Here is a 20823-nt window from a genome sequence, read left to right as displayed (position 1 = left end):
CACACCCATCCCGCTACGTGTGAACGGACCTCAAGTGTTTCTGACACCGGAAGTGTACCCCAGGTACAAAGTGAGAATCATTAAGTGTATGTGATCATCCCTTTTCAATGGGCAAATCCGTGAGCAGATTTTCCACTGTGGATTTCGGATCTGTGCCATATAGACCATGGATTCCGATTAAAACCAACGGTATACGGATTTGGCACAGATTTTGGGCAGATTCATCTATTTATGTGAGCCGGGCCTAAAACCTGGAACTCTTGGTCATGTAGCCTGCATGGCCATCTTCAGAGGTAGGACGTTGCCAAAGTAGATCCACCAGCAGTTCTGTCAAAAGTGCTGAGAAACTTCTTTTAAAACTTTTTTTCTTTCCACTACACCCCTTATCTGCCAGTTTAGTCCGGCATGGTGATAGTCCGGTTGCACATAATACTGATTGTTCACATTCTGCATGATCCTAATTTTACAGACTCTGTCAGCTACTTTGAGCCATACAAGCTAAGCTATAGAGTGGTTGACCCACTGAGTCGGGGGAGGTAAGTTTTATACTTGCCTTCTCCACCATTCCTTAGGTGTCAGTGCTATTAGTAGTCCTCTAAACTTAGAATGGGAGGACTACCTAGCGCTCCACTCAATGCACTGCAGCAGCCGGTTCCAGCACTGACACCAGGGGAACGGTGGGGCAGTATAAACCGTACACCCCCGGACTCAACAGGTCAGCTAGATTGATCCCATAAGCGGCAGAATCTTTGGTCGGAGGTTCCATCGCAGATCCGTCTGAAAATACCGGAAGAAGAACTGCTGCATGCAGAGCTTCCGTCAAAAAGCGGAGCAGAAAATGGACAGACACCATTATAGTAAATGAGCCAGCGCTGTTCAGTTCCATTCGGAGACGGAACCGTTCGGCTGTGGGGAATTCTCTTTTTCTGCTCCCCGAATGGAGCAGGAATCCCCAGCGCAGGTGTGAAACCACCCTAAACTGATCGCAGTTTGCCCAAATTCTTGGACCCCAAGATATCAACTGTAATCAGTGGGGAAATCCAACAGCAAGTAATTTGCATAACCATATGGGTGAGGAAATGTTACAAAGTTCCCATTGTAAGTCAAGGAATCCCAGAAGTAGTCTTTTTTCGCCTTGGTAATAAAAAAAAAGAGAAAGCGGTGCTACAGTGAAATTTTCCACTTCTACGTACGTCATGTACAGGAAATATAAAGTAACACGGGTTCCTCGAAAAACCACCTTCTATCATTACATGAACCCGACAAACCATGAGTAGGCGATGAGTCGAGTGATGAAGATTACGCTTGTAACGGGGAAACAAGGGCTACATACACCACGGCTCATTTCACGTTACACCTTTGCGAAACCAGCGCCGGTTCCATCCTCCATGCAAAAAACTGCACTGGGACGGACGCCATGATGGAACCTGGATGGCACCAGAGAGGCACGGAGATCGCTTACGTTTCCATCCTTGTCGGTCCTTATATATATTTTTGCGTTTACACTGACTGCCCGAGCGATCGACCACACTGCGACATCATTTGCTCGGGCGAACGATGATCCCTACATATAAAAGTACCATTAAGCTCTGTTCACATCTGCAATGGAGGCTCCATTTGGGGCCACCGGTACAAATGCGTCCAAAAATCCGGAACAAAATAGCGCAGCATGCTGCGTTATTTCATCAGGAAAAGTGCCGGAGAGCCTAATGGCAGCCTTGCAGACCCCATTATATTTAATAGGCTGCATTCGGCGCCATCAGACCGTTTTTCTGTTGCTATGATGAAACGCAAGAACATAAACCCGTACACAGACGCGAACAGTCTAGTAAATGCAACAAAACTAAAATAATTAATTCCTCGTTCACCGAGCGACGCGAGAAAGTAAATAGATGTTTCCGGAGCCGTCTATAATGGCACAGCAGCGTTCGTGTGCGAGGTCAGAAGACTGCGCAGCGTGTGGGGAGGGCACGAAAATGTGAAGTATTTCTCATTTGTAACCACGCCGCATAGCCAACTTGCGTCAAACTGTGCAAACCTAGCAACTGGAAAATAAACGAAGGACGGCCGTTGTGTGTTAATCGATTCCAAGTCAGGGCTGCACCCGCTACAAGGTAATTGCTCAGCTCAAACCCACAACGTTTCAGAACTACAACTACCAGAAAGTTTATTCTTCTGAGGTTCTGTATTATATTTCGGTACGCCCTTTGCCACCTCACTGCAGGTCGGTTCTGCTCTCTTTTTTAGACTAGCCACGTAATTGGTATAATGGTCTGCAAGGAGAGAAGTGGCACAAGAGTGCTTTCAACACCTGAGCTGGGGATTCCCCTTGTTCAGAAAAGGGGAATCCTTGTGGTTGGATGATTCCGTCCGTGGTCGGTACTGAACACCACCAGGACGGATCCATTGACTATTATAGGGTCTGCCCGCTTTCCGTCTAGCTGCCCGGTTTTGGGATGGGAGAAAAAGTGCTGCATGCCGCGCTTTTCCTACCGGTATTTTCAGCCATATCCGCGGTGGAGGTTCCCCATGCACATGTAAAATCGGTCTAACCCTTGCACTGTTTTCTAGTAAATCGACAGGAGTCAGTTTTCGTCGCCTGAGGTCTGGTTGCACCAATCATGTTGTTGAAGGGCTTTCTGGAAATTTACATTTCTCGTCGGGTCAGCCACTTCCGGCTGCAATCCGACAAGGCGTCACGTGGTAACGCGTGCGGCCGGTGTCGGTATAGGTGAGGGACAGACTGTCGGTGCTTAGGCTGAGTGCATGCTGAATTTAGACAAATGGAGACCACTTTAGTCCCGGTTTGTGCAGGTTTCCGTTCGACAAACGTGCCAGAGAGGAATGGAAACCCCAGTGGCGTTAATGTGACCAATCAAAGCCTACGATTCTGTCTGAATTCCATTTTTGGCGATTTAGATAAGACCCTGGTTCGAAAAAAGGCTGAACGCACACGGAAATTCAGTAGAGGCCCATCCTTGTAGGTTAGGACTACCATGTGATCATCCTTAACAGCAGATTATTAACAAGACGTTACTATTTAAAAGCCATTAACCCCTTCACGTTCTCTTTTAAACAGCCATTTTCAGGCCTTTGAAACATCCAAAGTGGATTACACAAGCCCCAACCACTCCCAATGTAAGGCAGGTGGCCTTTTGTTCAGGAGCCCAGTAAACGCCAACTGATGCATGCCAACCGGTAACTCTACATCTATACAGGGCAGCGGCCAAAGACTTCCTACAATAAAAGCCGTTTCACCAGTCATGCGAGTCAACTACACCCTGAAGACAGCAATACCCGCGCACCGTGGCAGCGCTCTCGGGTTTAAAGGGGTTGGATGATATGGTGTCTTTACGGCCAAACATCTGGTCAACAGCCGTACCTCCCGATTCCCGTAAACCCATGGATGTTCGGCCAATGGCGAGAGGAGAATAAGCTGCTTCCACAATTCTGGCTGCAACTTACCTCTTGTGAGAGTGAATGGATTAGGGATGTAAAAATCAACATTCTCAAAGTTTGGGGAAGAGTTAGGAGGCCCCCAAAGACGTAAGGTAGTCGTCCAGTCCCTTTCAGTTGATAAAGCGAATTGTAACGTTGGGCGACAATCAATATGGCTCTTCACAGGCAATGAGAAGATGGTCACCAAGCTATTCTCGAGTCCTGTACAATGACTTGATTCAGGAAGACAATACGAGTCTAACCCCATGAACATGTACTGGCACTATGAATGATGCCATATGGTGCTCCCCGTGGCACATATTACAGGCTTATTATTCCACCCCAGAATATAAAATAAATATGAACACATCACAACAATAATCCGAAAGAAGGTCACACAAGGAAAAAATAGCCAAAGGTCATAATGAGGAGACTAAATGACATTTTATGTAGGATAGAACTATCCAGTCAGATTGTTAGGTCAGGGCTATAGTCTATGGGAAGGATATGGAAGCATATTATATTCTTCTGCGTAGGGAGTAGCTTCCACTGTACGGGCGCACTAAGCGATAGGCCGCTTAAACACACGTGTAATAAGGGCACATTTTACTGCCCGCATTATAGGTGAGCATCCCAGCCCAACCACGGGGCTAGTGACCCAAACTGATGCTTTCTGTTCCAGTCAGTAGACCCGGCGTCAAAGCGCTTCCCTCGCCTGTAACACATTGGTGTGAGAGCGGCCTAACTACACCGGCTCCGTGGGATCGAGTGCAACTAAGGGTCTATTCACACTACCTTTGCAGTGTATGTCCGATATCGGGATTATTTACAAACGGGCACTTCCAACGAGCCACGGCATAACCATCCCAGCGGACACTTCCAACGAGCCACGGTATAATCATCCCAACGAGCCCCGGTATAATCATCCCACCGGACACTTCCAACGAGCCACGGTATAATCATCCCAATGGACACTTCCAACGAGCCACGGTATAGTCATCCTAACGGACACTTCCAACAAGCCACGGTATAGTCATCCCAACGGACACTTCCAACAAGCCACGGTATAATCATCCCAACGGACACTTCCAACAAGCCACGGTATAATCATCCCAATGGACACTTCCAACAATCCACAGTATAATCATCCCAACAGACACTTCCAACAAGCCACGGTATAATCATCCCACCGGACACTTCCAACGAGCCACGGTATAGTCATCCCAACGGACACTTCCAACGAGCCACGGTATAATCATCCCAACGGACACTTCCAACAAGCCATGGTATAGTCATCCCAACGGACACTTCCAACAAACCACGGTATAATCATCCCACCGGACACTTCCAACGAGCCACGGTATAATCATCCCAACGGACACTTCAAACGAGCCACGGTATAGTCATCCCAACGGACACTTCCAACAAGCCACGGTATAATCATCCCAACGGACACTTCCAACAAGCCACGGTATAGTCATCCCAACGGACACTTCCAACAAGCCACGGTATAGTCATCCCAACGGACACTTCCAACAAGCCACGGTATAATCATCCCAACGGACACTTCCAACAATCCACAGTATAATCATCCCAACAGACACTTCCAACAAGCCACGGTATAATCATCCCAAGAGACACTTCCAACAAGCCACGGTATAATCATCCCAACGGACACTTCCAACAAGCCACGGTATAGTCATCCCAACGGACACTTCCAACAAGCCACGGTATAGTCATCCCAACGGACACTTCCAACAAGCCACGGTATAATCATCCCAACGGACACTTCCAACAATCCACAGTATAATCATCCCAACAGACACTTCCAACAAGCCACGGTATAATCATCCCAACAGACACTTCCAACAAGCCACGGTATAATCATCCCAACGGACACTTCCAACAAACCACAGTATAATCATCCCAACAGACACTTCCAACGAGCCACAGTATAATCATCCCAACAGACACTTCCAACGAGCCACAGTATAATCATCCTAACAGACACTTCCAACAAGCCACGGTATAGTCATCCCAACGGACACTTCCAACAAGCCACGGTATAATCATCCCACCGGACACTTCCAACAAACCACGGTATAGTCATCCCAACGGACACTTCCAACAAGCCACGGTATAATCATCCCACCGGACACTTCCAACGAGCCACGGTATAATCATGCCAACGGACACTTCCAACGAGCCACGTTATAATCATCCCAACGGACACTTCCAACGAGCCACAATCATCCCAACGGACACTTCCAACGAGCCACAATCATCCCAACGGACACTTCCAACGAGCCACAATCATCCCAACGGACACTTCCAACGAGCCACAATCATCCCAACGGACACTTCCAACGAGCCACAATCATCCCAACGGACACTTCCAACGAGCCACAATCATCCCAACGGACACTTCCAACGAGCCACAATCATCCCAACGGACACTTCCAACGAGCCACAATCATCCCAACGGACACTTCCAACGAGCCACAATCATCCCAACGGACACTTCCAACGAGCCACAATCATCCCAACGGACACTTCCAACGTGCCACAATTATCCCAATGGACACTTCCAACAAGCCACGGTATAATCATCCCACCGGACACTTCCAACAAGCCATGGTATAGTCATCCCAACGGACACTTCCAACGAGCCACGGTATAATCATCCCACCGGACACTTCCAACGAGCCACGGTATAATCATCCCAACGGACACTTCCAACGAGCCACGGTATAATCATCCCACCGGACACTTCCAACAAGGCACAGTATAGTCATACAGTCACCAATAGGCGACCAATGTTAAATATGTATACCACGCTCTATTCCCTTTCCCCCCCCCTTATGTCTCCATATGGAATACTGCAACAGACTACACCATCACATACAAAAAACAAAAGATGTACCGACATATACAAGCCCGATCAAAGCCAAAAGAAATCACTTCTGGCCTCAGTCATGTAAATGAGTGCTTACAAATATACGAAGCGAACACATGGCGTTGGGGCTTCCCGACAGCCGATTATCTGCCCCGGGTTTATCAGGAAGTGTACAGATAACCTAAACAGGCATTCCCCACTTTGTCCCTGCATGTACTTGAACTGACACCAACCCAAACAATGCTCATTGTAAGTGTAATTACTGGGTTATTGAGAACTGCGGGCACTCCCATCCTTCTTACACAACATCCCTCGCTCCGGAGCCGCGCATTCCACAAAGACTGCCGAGAAGAAGGCCGCGATTACAGCCTCCAACCCGCGAAGACTCCCTGCGCCACTCTGCAGCTTCACAAGAGAACGGCCACATCCACGTTTAGTTCAGCTGCGCCAATTGTCTGGACACGTCTTTTTTTTTAACCCCTTAAGAACCAGACACTTTTTAGGGATTTACTGGTGGTTTTACTGCCCTATTTTTTTCTTCAGTTACCAAAATTAATTTTTGCTGCATTTTTTTCGATGACAAATAGGGCTACAGGGGGCATACGGAGACGGTTTTGGTTGCTGTTGGCGGTGGGGGGGGGGGATTTTCTTTTTTATGTATATATTTTTATTCTATTCTGTAACTTTTTTTTACTTATTATTCTATTTTTTTTTTCTTTAACATCTATGTCCTCCATGACGTCATATAAGACCTCTGGGGCTCTTTTGGTTGGAACTTCACACTTTTCCAATATAACTGGGACATCCATAGGAGCAGCATCCATAGGAGCCACAGTTATAGAGGAAATCATCCCCCTGCAATGACAGTAGTCACTAACAGAGCTGATCTGGGTCTGCTAGGACACTACAGCTCTGCACTGGCAGGGGGCACCCCGCAGTCACCTGATCGCCAGGACGAATAGCGGAAGTAACACTTCCGCTTTCTTTCTGCACTACATAGAGCTCGTTGAGCGCTATGTAGACTGTAAAGGAGAATGCAGAAGCAGTTAAAAACAGTTTCTACCTTCTCCTCCGGGTCCTCGACTGTCACTAACAGCTGAGGACCCGATCTGCTCCTGCTTGTTTGCAGGAGCTTTAACCCCGTGTCGTACTTCTGCTATTGGCAGGAATTAAAGCCCAGGATCAAGCAGTATATTTACCGAGCTTGGTCTTTAAGGGGTTAAACGTGAACCTATGCAGGTTGCATACATGCACTTTTGAAGGGGTTATCTGGTATTTAGACATTGATGAACTATTCTTTGGGCCCTTCCACACAGAGTAATTAATCATTGTAAAGAGCGAATGATAACAGAGTGGTTTTCCTTTAAGCAACATCCGTTTACATGCAGAGATGACATCCATTTATGGTCCCGGCTCGTTCAGTCCATCGTCGGCCTGTTGGGTCAAGGCTCGAAATATATAAAACAGTAAAAAGGTAAAATAAAAGGTCACCAAAAGTGATCCACAGCGTTATGTCAAACAGCCAACCTCCAGTGAAGGGAGTGAACGGAGAACAACGCCAAGCCGGTTTCTCAGGAATGCAATGTGGAAAATACGATGTGTATCGCTGCAGCACTTCTCAGGAAATAGTCATAGAAAGGTAAAAACGCTCACAGGTGCGAACTGCCACCTACGGGTTTCGGCAAAAAACAAAGTCTTAATCATAACTCGGACGAAAAGATTCGGGGGGCGGGCATGGTGGAGCAGGGAGTAGCAGTGGGGAACAGGGGGGAGCTCTCTCCTTCCCCCCCACTCCCTTCTGCAGCCCCCCACTCACCCCCGGCGCCCCCCGAATCTTTTCGTCCGAGTAGTCAGTTACTCGGAGAAAGCGATGCTCGAGTTCAAAAACACCCGAACCGAGTACGCTCGCTCATCTCCACATATAGCCTGTATGAGAAGCAAGTAAAAGGCAACAGGCTATGACATAACAAAAGCGTGACCACTCCCACTAATTAATAAATAACGAGGCAATAAAACACAATGAAAACATCAGTATATAAACATAAGACCAGATCGAAGGTTAAAGGGCGGTTTCACATCCGAGCGCGGGGTTCTGCTTTCCGGCTCCGTTTGGGGACCAGGAATAGGGAATCCCCGCAGTCGAATGGCTTCTTCTCTGATCAGAACTGAACAAGCTCCACCTCTTACACTGAGCAATTAATTTCCCAAGATTCAACGATTAATTGAACGATAATTGTTCCATGTAAAACGGCCCTTAGGATAGGCTATCAATATCAGATCATGGGGGGCCACTCCCGTCACCCCTCCCGTTTAGATGTTTGAAGCGGCCGTGCGCTTGGGCGGATGCTGTGGCCTCTTCTTCAGGCTGTGATGTCAGATTCATTCTTCACATGAAGTTTCTATGCAAGTGAATATCAGACACCGCCACTATGCAAGGTACGGCGCTGTGCCTGGTAAAGAGGCCACAGCGCTCGCTTTAGTGTCGCGGTCCCTTCAAACTGTTGATTGGCGGGTGTGACAGAAGTCAGACCCCCATCGATCTGGTATTGATGATCATTTATAAGAAGTTATCAAAATAAAAGTCTCAGAAAACACCTTAATAAAAAAGATCACAAAAGCACTATGTATGAAGGGTTATCTCACCAGGACGAACCCTTAATGTATGTCCTATTGGGGCGTAGTGACGTCTTGGGTGGGAGGGGAATTGACTGCCCGCTATCAAAGAGCAACTCTTGCTCAGGCGGAACCACCCAATCCATATATAACCGATATCGGCCAGAAGATACTATACTATGGCGCTGGACTCATACAACGCTTGACATGAGATGACCGCTGTATATGACAACTGCCATTAGACATTAAAGGGGTTGTCCAGTTGTGAAATATTCATTGTTGTCCTCAGGATAGGCCATTAATAGAAGATCACTGGGGGTCGGCTGCCCTAGTTCTTTGCGGTTCGCTGGGCCGATGCACTTGTGTACTGAGCTGCTGCGAAGCTCCATTCCTACCGCAATGGCCCGGCTTGGCATTACATGCAAAATTCTCATTCACTTTAATGCCTGTAATACCAAGTCTGGCCACTGCAGTGGAAACAGAGGTGTCCACTTCCTGTAGAAATCAGTTAAGTGCAGTGGCCCAGCAAACAGTAGACCAGTGGGGGCCCTGGACGGCAGATATCTAGCAATCCACTATTGATGTCGCATGCTGAGCTCACCCCTTCAATAGTTTACAACTGGACAACCCCTTTAAATTTTGGGTGCCAATGAAGGATTAAATCTAAGAGCACCAGATGTAAAGTTCAGGGGTGCTGTACTGTATCTGCCCTGCTGAATGACAGTCAATTGGCATACTAGCTTGAGGTAGTTGCATTTTAAAGGGGGTGTCCAGTTAAAAAAACTACAGATTTGTCTATCTGCAAAATAGGCCACCAATAGTAGATCGGCAAGGGTTCACCACGCAGGACCAGGCAAAACTCTCATAGAAGTGAATGGAAACTGTGTGTGTAATACCACACTGGGCCACTGCAGTGGGAACGGAGCTGTCTACTTCCTGCAGAAATCAGTTATGTGCATGAACACACCGGCCAGTGAACAGCTGATCAGAAGGGGCCCCGAGCAGTGAACTGGACAACCCCTTTAAGCTTTGGTGTGCCAGATAGGCCCCAAACAATCTAATCCTAAATGTCATATGGAGATCAGTGGCACAGATGCATCTGCTATTGCAAGGGAAGAGGATGATAAGCAGTTGCCAATTAGATACGTGTAAATTAAACTGATATATTTATACACATATAGACCCGCCACGCGGGTATATGTAGCAGTAGTACCCCAGTAACACATTGCCAAGTCAAAAAAATTACCATTTCACATGTTCTCATCCGTAAAACCACAAGCGCAGCATTGACTTTCCAAATCCCCCACCCCAGCACAGGCTGTTCTCCCCACTGACCCGCTCGCACCCTCCTGAGCCCCAAACAACAAAAAAGGAATCAACCAACAACGTACAAGCTGGAAAACCTTTGCCGTCTGGTTAGATCCTCTCTTCTGATCCTGAGAAGCATAATACAAACGCCTGTACCGCGTCCGTGCGTTTACGTGAGGCGTCGGCAGATTTATGGAGTGTGGGTCGGAAGAAAAGCTTTTACATGAAAAGTATAAAAGACCAAAATCTGTGTGCAAGATGCGAAGAACGGAGGGGGGGAAAGCCAAATAAAATGTTTCCGAACATCCAAAAAAAAAAACTTAGAACTTAGTTAGTTCTTAGAACTTTTTTTTTTTTTCTCTCTATGCAACAGGAAAATGATGGGCCGTGTTTAGATGTTGGAGGAAGAGCGAGAGGCTCACAATGAGAACGGGGAGACACAAAGTGAAGAGGAACAGGATGTAATGGGGGAGGGCTGTAGGATGAGGAAAACTGATGAGTGCATGTCTGTACGGGGCAGCGCCGCGCTCCGTTGTCCCCTCGCCGCTACTGAATGTGAATAGAGCCCCTGGAAGTTTGTGGAATTTGATGGGCTCAGCAGTCCTGGGCTGACACCTCGCTCACACCCTCTCTGTCCCCACCCTCTGTGAACGCCACAACATGTTGACACAGCTCCAGTGATGTGCGCGAAATAAAAAAACGTACCATCATCACAACCTAGAAATCTTTTATTTGGGGGCGCACTGCAGCGCTCCAAATGCATCTGGTTTGAACCATCAATTTTAATATATAGTCTTTTTTTTTTTTTTTTTTCTTACCCCAAATTCGGTAACTTCTACAAGTGGTGATGAACGTCACTCGTGTACGCAAAAGTTTCTGCAAGTTCTCAGAATTTGAGATCATTTCGGGGTGGGGGGGGGGATTTTCTAGACTTCCTTTAACTAATCTCATATATTCTCAAGACTGATAAATGGGAACAAGACTGCATTAAACTCTACAGCAACTGTGGGGAAGACATTTAGAAGTCGGTTAAAAAAGTTCCTTAAGTGGGTTAGAAAAACATGGCTGCTTTGTTCCAGACACAGCGCCACCCTTGTCCATAAGGTTGTGTGTGGTATTGCAGCTCAGCTCTATTAATATGAATGGGAGCTGAGCTGCAATACCAGACAACCCTATAAACAGGTGGGGGCGCTGTGTTTGGAACAAAGCTGCCATGTTTTTCTAAACCCCTTTAAAGTTTACCCGAAGTTCCAGAAAACTTCTGACCCGTCAGGGTACTTTTCCACGGGCCAACAATCGCCCCAGTGATTGTCCTTTTATTACAGGTGACGGTCGCCCCTTGTAAATATGGGATCCAGGGAGCGAGAATTGCTCACTTGTCGGAGTCATTTGATTTTCAGCAACTATTGGCCATCACTATAAAGTAAAACATGCCAATCTTTATTAGATAGCCACATTGACGGACTATGGACATGTCCAAGCCAGACCGAAGACAAGCATATATTAATGTAATATATGGCATATCAATCACGATCACATGTTATGTAATGTGAGGTGCAACAAGAATGAAGGAAGAGGGTTATATAATATCCCTCAATACAAGGGTATACGCCTAACACTGCATAATGTAGCAAAACAGGCAGTAAAGTGTGTAACAAAGTAACAAAATGAGCAATAGCACACCTGCAGTCTGGCGCCCCCTATATGCACTATTTCAAGGATCCCGATAATCTTTGGGACAGCTGTTTTTAGTGCCGAAGCCATTTTTGGCAGCTGCATGGAGAGGCAATAGTACTCCGCTGAGCGCAGCGCCCCTTAGATGTTAGGGGTGCGTTCACACGGCACTGAATTGCTGCAGATTTTAGGGCAGACCTGCTGCAGATGTGGCCCTTTCAATTGAAGGGGTGAAATGTGCTGCAGATCTGAATGCACCCTAAAAGCGTTTGCGGGGATTCAGGATAGGTCATCAATAGTTGATCAGTGGGGGTCGGCCCCTTAGGTTCCCCGCTGACCCTCGGGCCCGCTGTGTGCGCAGCCAAGCCGGACATTCGCAGAGACAGAAGTGTAATAGAATGCAGTGAAGTCTTCTCTTACACTTCCGTATCCGACCCCAATGCGGGCTTCTGGCTGGGCTGCACTGACGTTGGGAGGATCAGATGATCGGCGGGGACCTCGAATGACTTCAATAGTAAATGCCACCCTTTAAGGGTGCACAAAAAATAGACAAGACTGTCCACCATTCTGCTTATCTCCCCAGAAGTTTTCGGACATGAGGGAGTTTAGCTCGCAATTTGCCGTAGCGGACAGAAGAATAATATGCGGAGGAGGGAAAACTTCAAATCGCCTTACACAACATTTTTTTGAGCGCTTCCTTGAAACCAACGCACCACACTTCACATACAACTGCGTTAATAGGTCAAACGGGAAGTTCAATTCTCCACCACATCATCTAGCCTATGTGTGACCATGACCTATGGCGCAACCGTATGGGTTATCCGACGACTAATCCGGCGCTGAAGCTCCAGCGGTCTGTGTATGAGCAAGCAACACTGACCTTCCTACCGGGACTGACCATCAGAGACCACCGTTGGATCTACATGGCACTCCTGGCATCGTGGCTGCCATTACGGGGCGGTGATGCCAGTAGACAAAGACTGGGAAGACGGCGGGAGCTTCAGCAAGGGATCGCCGGGCCACAAGAGGAGAGTATTGGGTCTTCATGTTTTATTACATTTGCAGTAGTTTTATCTAGATTTCGTGTTCCATTTGCGTATTTCTAGCCAAAAACAGGAACTGATTCCCGGAGAGAGAAGTTGGAAAGCAATTACTGCTCTACTTCCGCAGGAATCCATTCTCCTTACTGGCAAGAAATAGGAGAACAGAACACGGAATGCAAACATGAGGCTCCCTGAGCCGTCCTGGATCCACCACGGAGGTAACCGCACCAAGTCGTCCATTCTTTATCCCAGTCTCGCACCAGTCCTAAAACTCTGTTATTACATGAGTTCACACATATATCGCAAAGGGACACACAACCGCCCCTTGTAAAACCAAACACTAGACCCAACCGCCTCTCTCCAGACCGCCACCACACCCATTTCCATGAAGGCCCCCAAGATCACTACTGGTCTTCACAATAACTTAGAACATTGTTAGTTTTTGCTCTTTCTATCCCCCCAGCCCCCTCCTCCAAAACCTTTCACTACTTTGTGCGTGCTGTACTGTTACTTTGCATCTCCCCTACCCCATACACTTATCTTCGCACCCCTATCATTCATCTCCAAAGACCCCCATACACTTCCAACAGCCATCAGACCATTTCCTCAGCTTTCGCATACACACAAATGTTTGGTTCGCGAGCGTTCGTGTTTTTAGGGGGGTAAGCCACAGCTAGACACCTCTGGTTTATCACTTGGGGAACAAAAGAATAGGACGTTGGAATGTAACATCCCCGATTCTTCCTTTCCAATATCATCTGTTGGTGAAAGTTGAGCCGCCATCCACATCTGGGAGTAGTCCAGCTCTGCCATTATCGGAGGGTTCGAACAACTAAGCTCCAATGCCGCTGCTCCGACCCCTGTGTAGTGGCCGACGCTTGTAATTACAGGCTGGGGTCTCACTGAAATAAATGGGAGCTGTGCCTGCAATTACAAGCGCCAGCCACTACACCGGGGTCGGAACAGTGGCTTCCGCTCCAATCGGGATGTATCCTGGTGCTGACAGCGGGTGCCGCCTGGAAAACCCATTAAAAAGAGGTTGTCCCACTTCTAGCCGTTTTCAGACAGCACCGTACTTTGTGAAGTGGTCCAGATTGGTACTACAGGCTGAATCCTATTGAAAATGGGACTGCAATACCAACCCAGGCCACTGCGCAGGGTACGGAGCTGTCGGAAAACATCTAGAAGCAGGATAATCTCTTTAAATATCTCAACTACACATCACAGAAGTTAGCCTTCAGCATAGATTTTTGAGATCCACAGAACCTAAATTCTCTCTGTGAATTTTAACCTTTCGCAATGCACAGAGTGAAATCCATTGTGAATCCTTAAAAAAAAAAATTTACGTGAAAAAAATATATATATATTGATTCTGCTATGGATCAACCATAGAAAATCCGCAACAAATCCATCCTGTATGCCGAGACTCTTAAAAACTCTATTTAAGAACTACCCAACAACTCAGGAGGCGCAACATGAAGACCATATTGTTACATTGTGACGCGACTGTTGCAAAAAATCCAACATTTTAAATTTTGGTCGCAGATCACAAGCGGCGCGCAACTTTACCAGCCACATCGCTAACATCGGCACGAAAACAAGTCATATAAAAGTTTTTCCCAGAGAGTTATTAAAGGGGTATTTCAGGAAAAACCTCAGGATCGGTCACTAATAGCAGATCGGCAGGCGTCACCCGCTCAGGACTTCTGTCGATCATCTGATGGGAAACCACTATGGTAGGCAGGAACTGTCAAAACCCATAGTGGCCAAGTCTGGTATTGCAGGAGAGAGCTGTAATACTAAACTGGGCCACCATGCTGCAGATGCTGTTTTAACACATCCTGACATCCTTAGCAGCTTTTCATCAGTAGGTGTCCCAAGCGACGGGACCCCACCGATCCACTATTGGTGACCACTCCTGGGGAAAGGACACTAATAATTTTTCAATTGGTGTCTTTCTACAGATTCATGTTGCCCGAACCATGGGCAGCGCAAACCCAGGACAGGATATCCGTTACCCCCGTGGGTATTTTATAAATGCACTTTGAAGTCTGATTTGTAGTTGAGCGCCGAGTCACAAGCTGGCCACATTGGCTTCTCTCCACCCGCGGTGTGAAGACTGACTGCTCTCTCCCCTTTTAGATCTGAGTGCTGAGTCACGGGGCCGGCCACACTGGCTTCTCTCCACCCGCTGTGTGAAGACTGACCGTTCTCTTCCATTTTGGAGCTGAGTCACGGGGCCAGCCACACTGGCTTCTCTCCACCCGCTGTGTGAAGACTGACCGTTCTCTTCCATTTTGGAGCTGAGTCACGGGGCCGGCCACACTGGCTTCTCTCCACCCGCTATATGAAGACTGACAGTTCTCTTCCCTTTTGGAGCCGAGTCACGGGGTCGGCCACACTGGCTTCTCTCCACCCACTCTACGAAGACTGACAGCTCTCCTCCATTCTGGAGATGAGTCATGAGGCCGGCCACACTGGCTTCTCTCCACCGGCTATATGAAAACTGACAGCTCTCTTCCCTTTTGGAGCCGAGTCACGGGGTCGGCCACACTGGCTTCTCTCCACCCGCTATATGAAGACTGACAGCTCTCTTCCCTTTTGCAGCCGAGTCACAGGGCCGGCTACACCGGCTTCTCTCCACCCATTGTGTGAAGACTGACAGCTGTCTTCTCTTTTGGCGCTGGGCCCTGAGTCACGGGGCCAGCCACACCGGCTTCTCTCCACCCACTGTATTAAGACTGACAGCTCTCTTCTCTTTTGGCCCCTGAGTCATGGGGCCGGCCACACCGGCTTCTCTCCACCCACTGTCTGAAGACTGACAGCTCTCTTCCATTGTGCATATAGGAGAGAGCTGCCAGTCTTCATGCAGTGGGAGTGGGCAGACCAGCTCGGCCCGTCCCTGTGACTCGTCAAAATCCACGGGTGTAACGGGTATAGCGCCCCCGGCTGCGTGCTGCCCGTTGTTACTGATGACAGAATCCCTTATACCATACTAACCCCCTATTACAAGTGGCCCCCCAGACCCAACCAGTGCACTTTTTTAATGCCATCCCCCACACCCTCTTATATTAAGCCCAGTGAGGCCTCCTGCACGCTGGCGATCGCGATATCAAGACCGAAATACGCAGATTCCCTGCGCGTTTTTGCCGATTGGCAGGTTTTTTGACGCACTTTTAAAAAAAAGGCACCACATTCTACGGACATCGTGTGTAAATAGGCGGCGAATACGCGGTTTCCTACGTATTTACGCAGGCCCATCCATTTGAACGGGTGTGTAATACGCGTTAAATCAAGACGAGCTCCTTTTTTTCACGCGACCGAAAGTCGCGTGAAAAATATGCAAACGTGAATGAACACTACTCACCGCACATAGCGCAGGTCAATAATACGCACGCAATACGCCATGTATTTACGATCGTGTGGAAGCGCCAAAACGTGTGTCACGTCCGCCATATAACCGACGCCATCTGCCCCCGCTAACCATAATGGCTTCCATTAGATTTCCATCATGGCGTCCATATTTTACTCGGAAAAATAGCGCTGCGCTATTTTTCCACCACTTACGATAGAAGCAGCAGGCGGACCCTCCAACCCAAAGTCTAAACACGGATTTACTAGCGCGGTCCCAACTTCAGCCACGACTTCTGCATAGTCTGAGGGTCCTTTTAGACGATCCGATTCGCATTTGCGCGGCATCATCATTCGCTCTCGTGCCGCCGGTTTGTACAGCAGATACATTGTCGGCTCGTTCGAACGCGAATCTTTAGTCTTTCCCATTCGCCGTATTAACGAATGAGAAGGGCTGAACGATCGCGTTTAAACGGAGCGCGCCACTGATGATTCTTACACCTGGAACGAAGAGCGAACGAGTCTCGTTAAGACGAAGATCATCGTTTGTCTTCCGCTCTTTGAACGATAATTGCGCCTTACGTAAAAAAAAAAATTTATAAACTGGCGCATTTCACGACCCAACACGCCACGCCCCCCATCGCGAGACTTTTAAAAACGGTCTAAAACACACTAATAAAACGTTGCGCCACTTTTGCGTTGCACTTCAGATCAGGCAATAGTTCGGAGTAGTAAATCCACCGCAGTGCGCAAAAGAATGAAGACCGGCCGAGTGATTAGAACTTCGCCCCATTTTGAATTTTTGGGGTTTGCAAAGAGTTAATAAGTATTATTTTTGGCACCGGAGACCCTCCATGACGACCGGCGCCCAGAGGGTCCCGGATCGGTCGCCAAAAATTACAGTGTGAATGGCGTTTACGGGAAAGTCTCTGTTTCGCCGTCGTGGGGTATTAGTGGGCGTTCGCGGGGGGCGACGAGGGAGCCGGACGGCAATAAGGGAGTCGCTGCCCTGCACCCCCATCCCAGCCAGCAGCCCCCCTCACAGTGGAGTTCCCCTTTAAGCCCCCTCACCTTCATAGAGCAGGAGGAGGTGCAGCGTGCAGGGCTGTGCCGGACATGTCAGGCAGTGCGCGGGGCCCCTCTGCATACTCAGCTCGCTGCGGCCGCTGCTGCCATCTTGTCCCGGCCCTGAGCTCCGTCACTGTCCTCTTCAGCAGCCCCGCGGCGGCTCGGGGGCCCTGGCTGTGGCTTCGTCCTCGTCAGTAAGAGCCCATCGTCGTGGTGGAAGCGCGGGCTCCTCGTCTCGCTCGGTCCTGCCGCGCACACACCGCCGCCGCCGCCCGCTCCCCTCCTAACATGTCGCTTGGGCAGCCTGAGGGAAACAGGCAGCAACAGCCGATCGCCGAGCCCATCCGACGGCAGGGACGCCACCTGGCGTCCGCAGCGAGCAACGTCGCTATGGCAACCCATGAGAGGTTGTTTACATCGGTGACGTCATTGGGTTTAACCCTTTGATGGCATAATATAGAGCCGCGCTGGTCGGTGACAATACATGTGTGATATGGCTCAGGGCGCAAAGAAGGGTTTACACTGAGGGGACAGTGAAAGAAAATGGATCCGTTTTTTTCCCCCATTGATTTCAATTGGGTTTTAAAAAAAAAGAAAAAAGAAGCAAACAGAAAGGATTCAGTTTTCGGGGTTTTTTTAAACAGCAAAATAGCGCTGCCTGTAGGTGGAGTGAGGGCTCGTGCCGCAAGCGGGTGTTTGCTGCGGAGTCCGCGTCGGGTGTCCGCAATGTGGATCCGCAGCAAATAGCGCCCATAGCATGCTATGGGAAATCAATTCTTGCGGACGGGCTGCGGATTCCACGTCATCGCCTAGCGACAGCATGGGGATAAATTTGAAAAAAACCTGTACTGGGTACATGGGCGACAGCTCACTGTGCGGTCCATCCGCAGTATAGATTCTCCGGAGACAGAGTAGGTACGCGCGGGCGCCGCTACTGCCAGAGCTGCATTCCGAATCCGGCTCTGCAGTGTGCAGGAGGCCTTATATGGTCTCTGCTCTCTGTCTATGGAGCCCCCTATAGGTGGAGTTATATGTTCCCTGTATATGGAGCCCCCTACAGGTGAAGTTATATGTTCCCTGTATATAGAGCCCCCTATGGGTGAAGTTATATCGTTTTTGTATATGGAGCCCCCCAATAGGGGAAGTTTATGTTCCCTGCTCACTGTATATGTAGTCCCCAATAGGTGAAGTTATATGTTCCCTGTATATGGAGCCCCCTATAGGTGGAGTTATATGTTCCCTGTATATGGAGCCCCCTACAGGTGAAGTTATATGTTCTCAGTATATGGAGCCCCCAAAAGAGAAGTTATATGTTCCCTGTATATGGAGCCCCCTACAGGTGAAGTTATATGTTCTCAGTATATGGAGCCCCCAATAGGGAAGTTATATGTTCCCTGTATATAGAGCCCCCTATAGGTGGAGTTATATGTTCTCTACTCTGTATATGGAGCCCCCAATAAGTGAAGTTACATGTTCTCTGTATATGGAGCCTGCAATAGGTGAAGTTATATATTCTCTGTATATGGATTCCCTTATAGGTGGAGTTATATGTTCTTTGCTCTCTGTATATGCAGCCCCCAGTAGGTGAAGTTATATGTTCCCTGTATATGGATTCCCCTATAGGTGGACTTATATGTTCTCTGTATATGAAGCCCCATATAGGTGGAGTTATATGTTCTTTGCTCTCTGTCTATGGAGCCCCCATAGGTGGAGTTATATGTTCTCTGGTCTCTGTCTATAGAGCACCCTATAGGTGCAGTCATATATTCTTTGTATGTGGAACCCCTATAGGGAAAGTTATATGTTCTATCCATATGGGTTCCCCTATAGATGTCGATATATGTTCTCTGTATGTGGATCCCCCTATAGGTGGAGTTATACGTTCTCTGCTCCCTGTATATAGAGCCCCCTATAGGTAGAGTAATATGTTCTCTGCTCTCTGTATATAGAGCCCCCTATAGGTGGAGTTATATGCTCTCTGCCTTCTGTCTATGGAGTCCCTATATGCAGAGTTATATGTATATGCAGCCCCTTATAGGTGAAGTTATATGTTCTCTGCTTTCTGTTTATGGACCGCCCTATAGGTGGAGTTATATGTTTTCTGCTCTCTGTATATGAAACCTCCTATAGATGGAGTAATGTGTTTTTTGCTATCTGTATATGAAGCTCGCTATAGGGGTGGAGTTATATGTTCTCTGCTCTCTGTATATGGAGCTCCCTATAGGTGCAGTTATATGTTCTCTGCATATGGAGTCCCCTATAGGTGGAGTTATGTGTTTTTTGCTCTCTGTATATACAGCCCCCTATAGGTGGAGGTTTATGTTCTCTACTCTCTGTCTATGGAGCCCTCTATTAGGGGGGGTTATATGTTCTCTGCTCTCTGTTTATGGACCCCCCAATAGATGAAGTTATACATTCTCTGTATATAGATTCACCTATAGGTAGATATATATGCTCTCTGTATGTACATAGAGCTCTCTATAGGTGGAGTTATATGCTCTGTGTCTATGGAACCCCCTATTGGTGGAGTTATGTATTTTTTTGCTTTCTGTATATAGAGGCTCCTATAGGTGGAGTAATGTGCTTTTTGAGATCTGTATATGGAGCCCGCTATAGGTGGAGTTATATATTCTCTGCTCTCTGTATATGGAGACCCCTATAAGTGGAGTTATATTTTCTCTGCTCTCTGTATATAGAGCACCCTATAGGTGGAGATATATGTTCTCTGCTCTCTGTATATGGAGAACCCTATATGCGGAGGTGTATGTTCTGTGCTCTCTGTAAATGGAACCCCCTATAGGTGGAGTTATATCTTCTCTTCTATCTGTACATGGAGCCCCCTATAGGTGGAGTTATGTGTTTTTTTGCTTTCTGTATAAAGAGCCCCCTATATACAGAGTTATATGTTCTCTGCTATTTGTATATAGAGCCAGCTATAGGTGGAGTTATATGTCCTCTGCTCTCTATATATGGAGTCCACTATAGGTGGAGTTATATGTTCCCTGCTTTCTATATATAAACCCCCCTATAGGTGGAGTAATGTGCTCTCTGCTCTCTGTATATGGAAGCCCCTATATGTGGAGTTATTTGTTTTCTACTCTCTGTATATGGAGCCCCCTATAGATGTAGTTATGTTCTGTGCTCTCTATATATAGAGCCCCCTATAGGTGAAGCTATATTCCCTGCTCTCTGTATATGGAGCCCCAATAGGTAAAGTTATGTTTTCTCTGTATATGGATTCCTCATATAGGTGGAGTCATATGTTCTCTGTATATGGAGCACCCTATAGTTCATGTCGCGCAGCAGCTGCCACCATGTGTGTAGAAGTTTATACACATGTCATTATATACAGAATAAGCCCCGCTCTGATATATCGGGCGGCAGCGATCGCTCTCATCATGGTCGCCGTGCAAGGAGGAATCCAGATAAAGG

The 20823-nt window shown here is 47.8% G+C and overlaps 1 protein-coding gene across 2 annotated transcripts in view; it reads right to left on the bottom strand.

Moving 5' to 3' along the window:
* The window catches only part of HIPK3 (homeodomain interacting protein kinase 3), a 93716-nt gene extending 76032 nt beyond the window's left edge, over positions 1-17684 (bottom strand). Inside the window, exon 1 of one of the 2 annotated variants that reach the window (XM_066583260.1) lies at positions 17395-17684. In XM_066583260.1, the coding sequence (XP_066439357.1) occupies positions 17395-17470 (76 nt within the window). In that variant the 5' untranslated portion in view covers positions 17471-17684. Of the gene's footprint in view, positions 1-6431; positions 7992-17394 lie in introns of those variants that run through there. The other variant, XM_066583262.1, reaches the window with a different exon arrangement.
* Between the last annotated feature and the right edge of the window lie 3139 nt (positions 17685-20823).

Source organism: Eleutherodactylus coqui, chromosome 11 (genome assembly GCF_035609145.1).
Source record: "Eleutherodactylus coqui strain aEleCoq1 chromosome 11, aEleCoq1.hap1, whole genome shotgun sequence".
NCBI classification, from domain to species: domain Eukaryota; kingdom Metazoa; phylum Chordata; class Amphibia; order Anura; family Eleutherodactylidae; genus Eleutherodactylus; species Eleutherodactylus coqui.
Note: the sequence above shows the minus strand (reverse complement) of the source record. Positions and strands in the feature narration are given on the sequence as shown.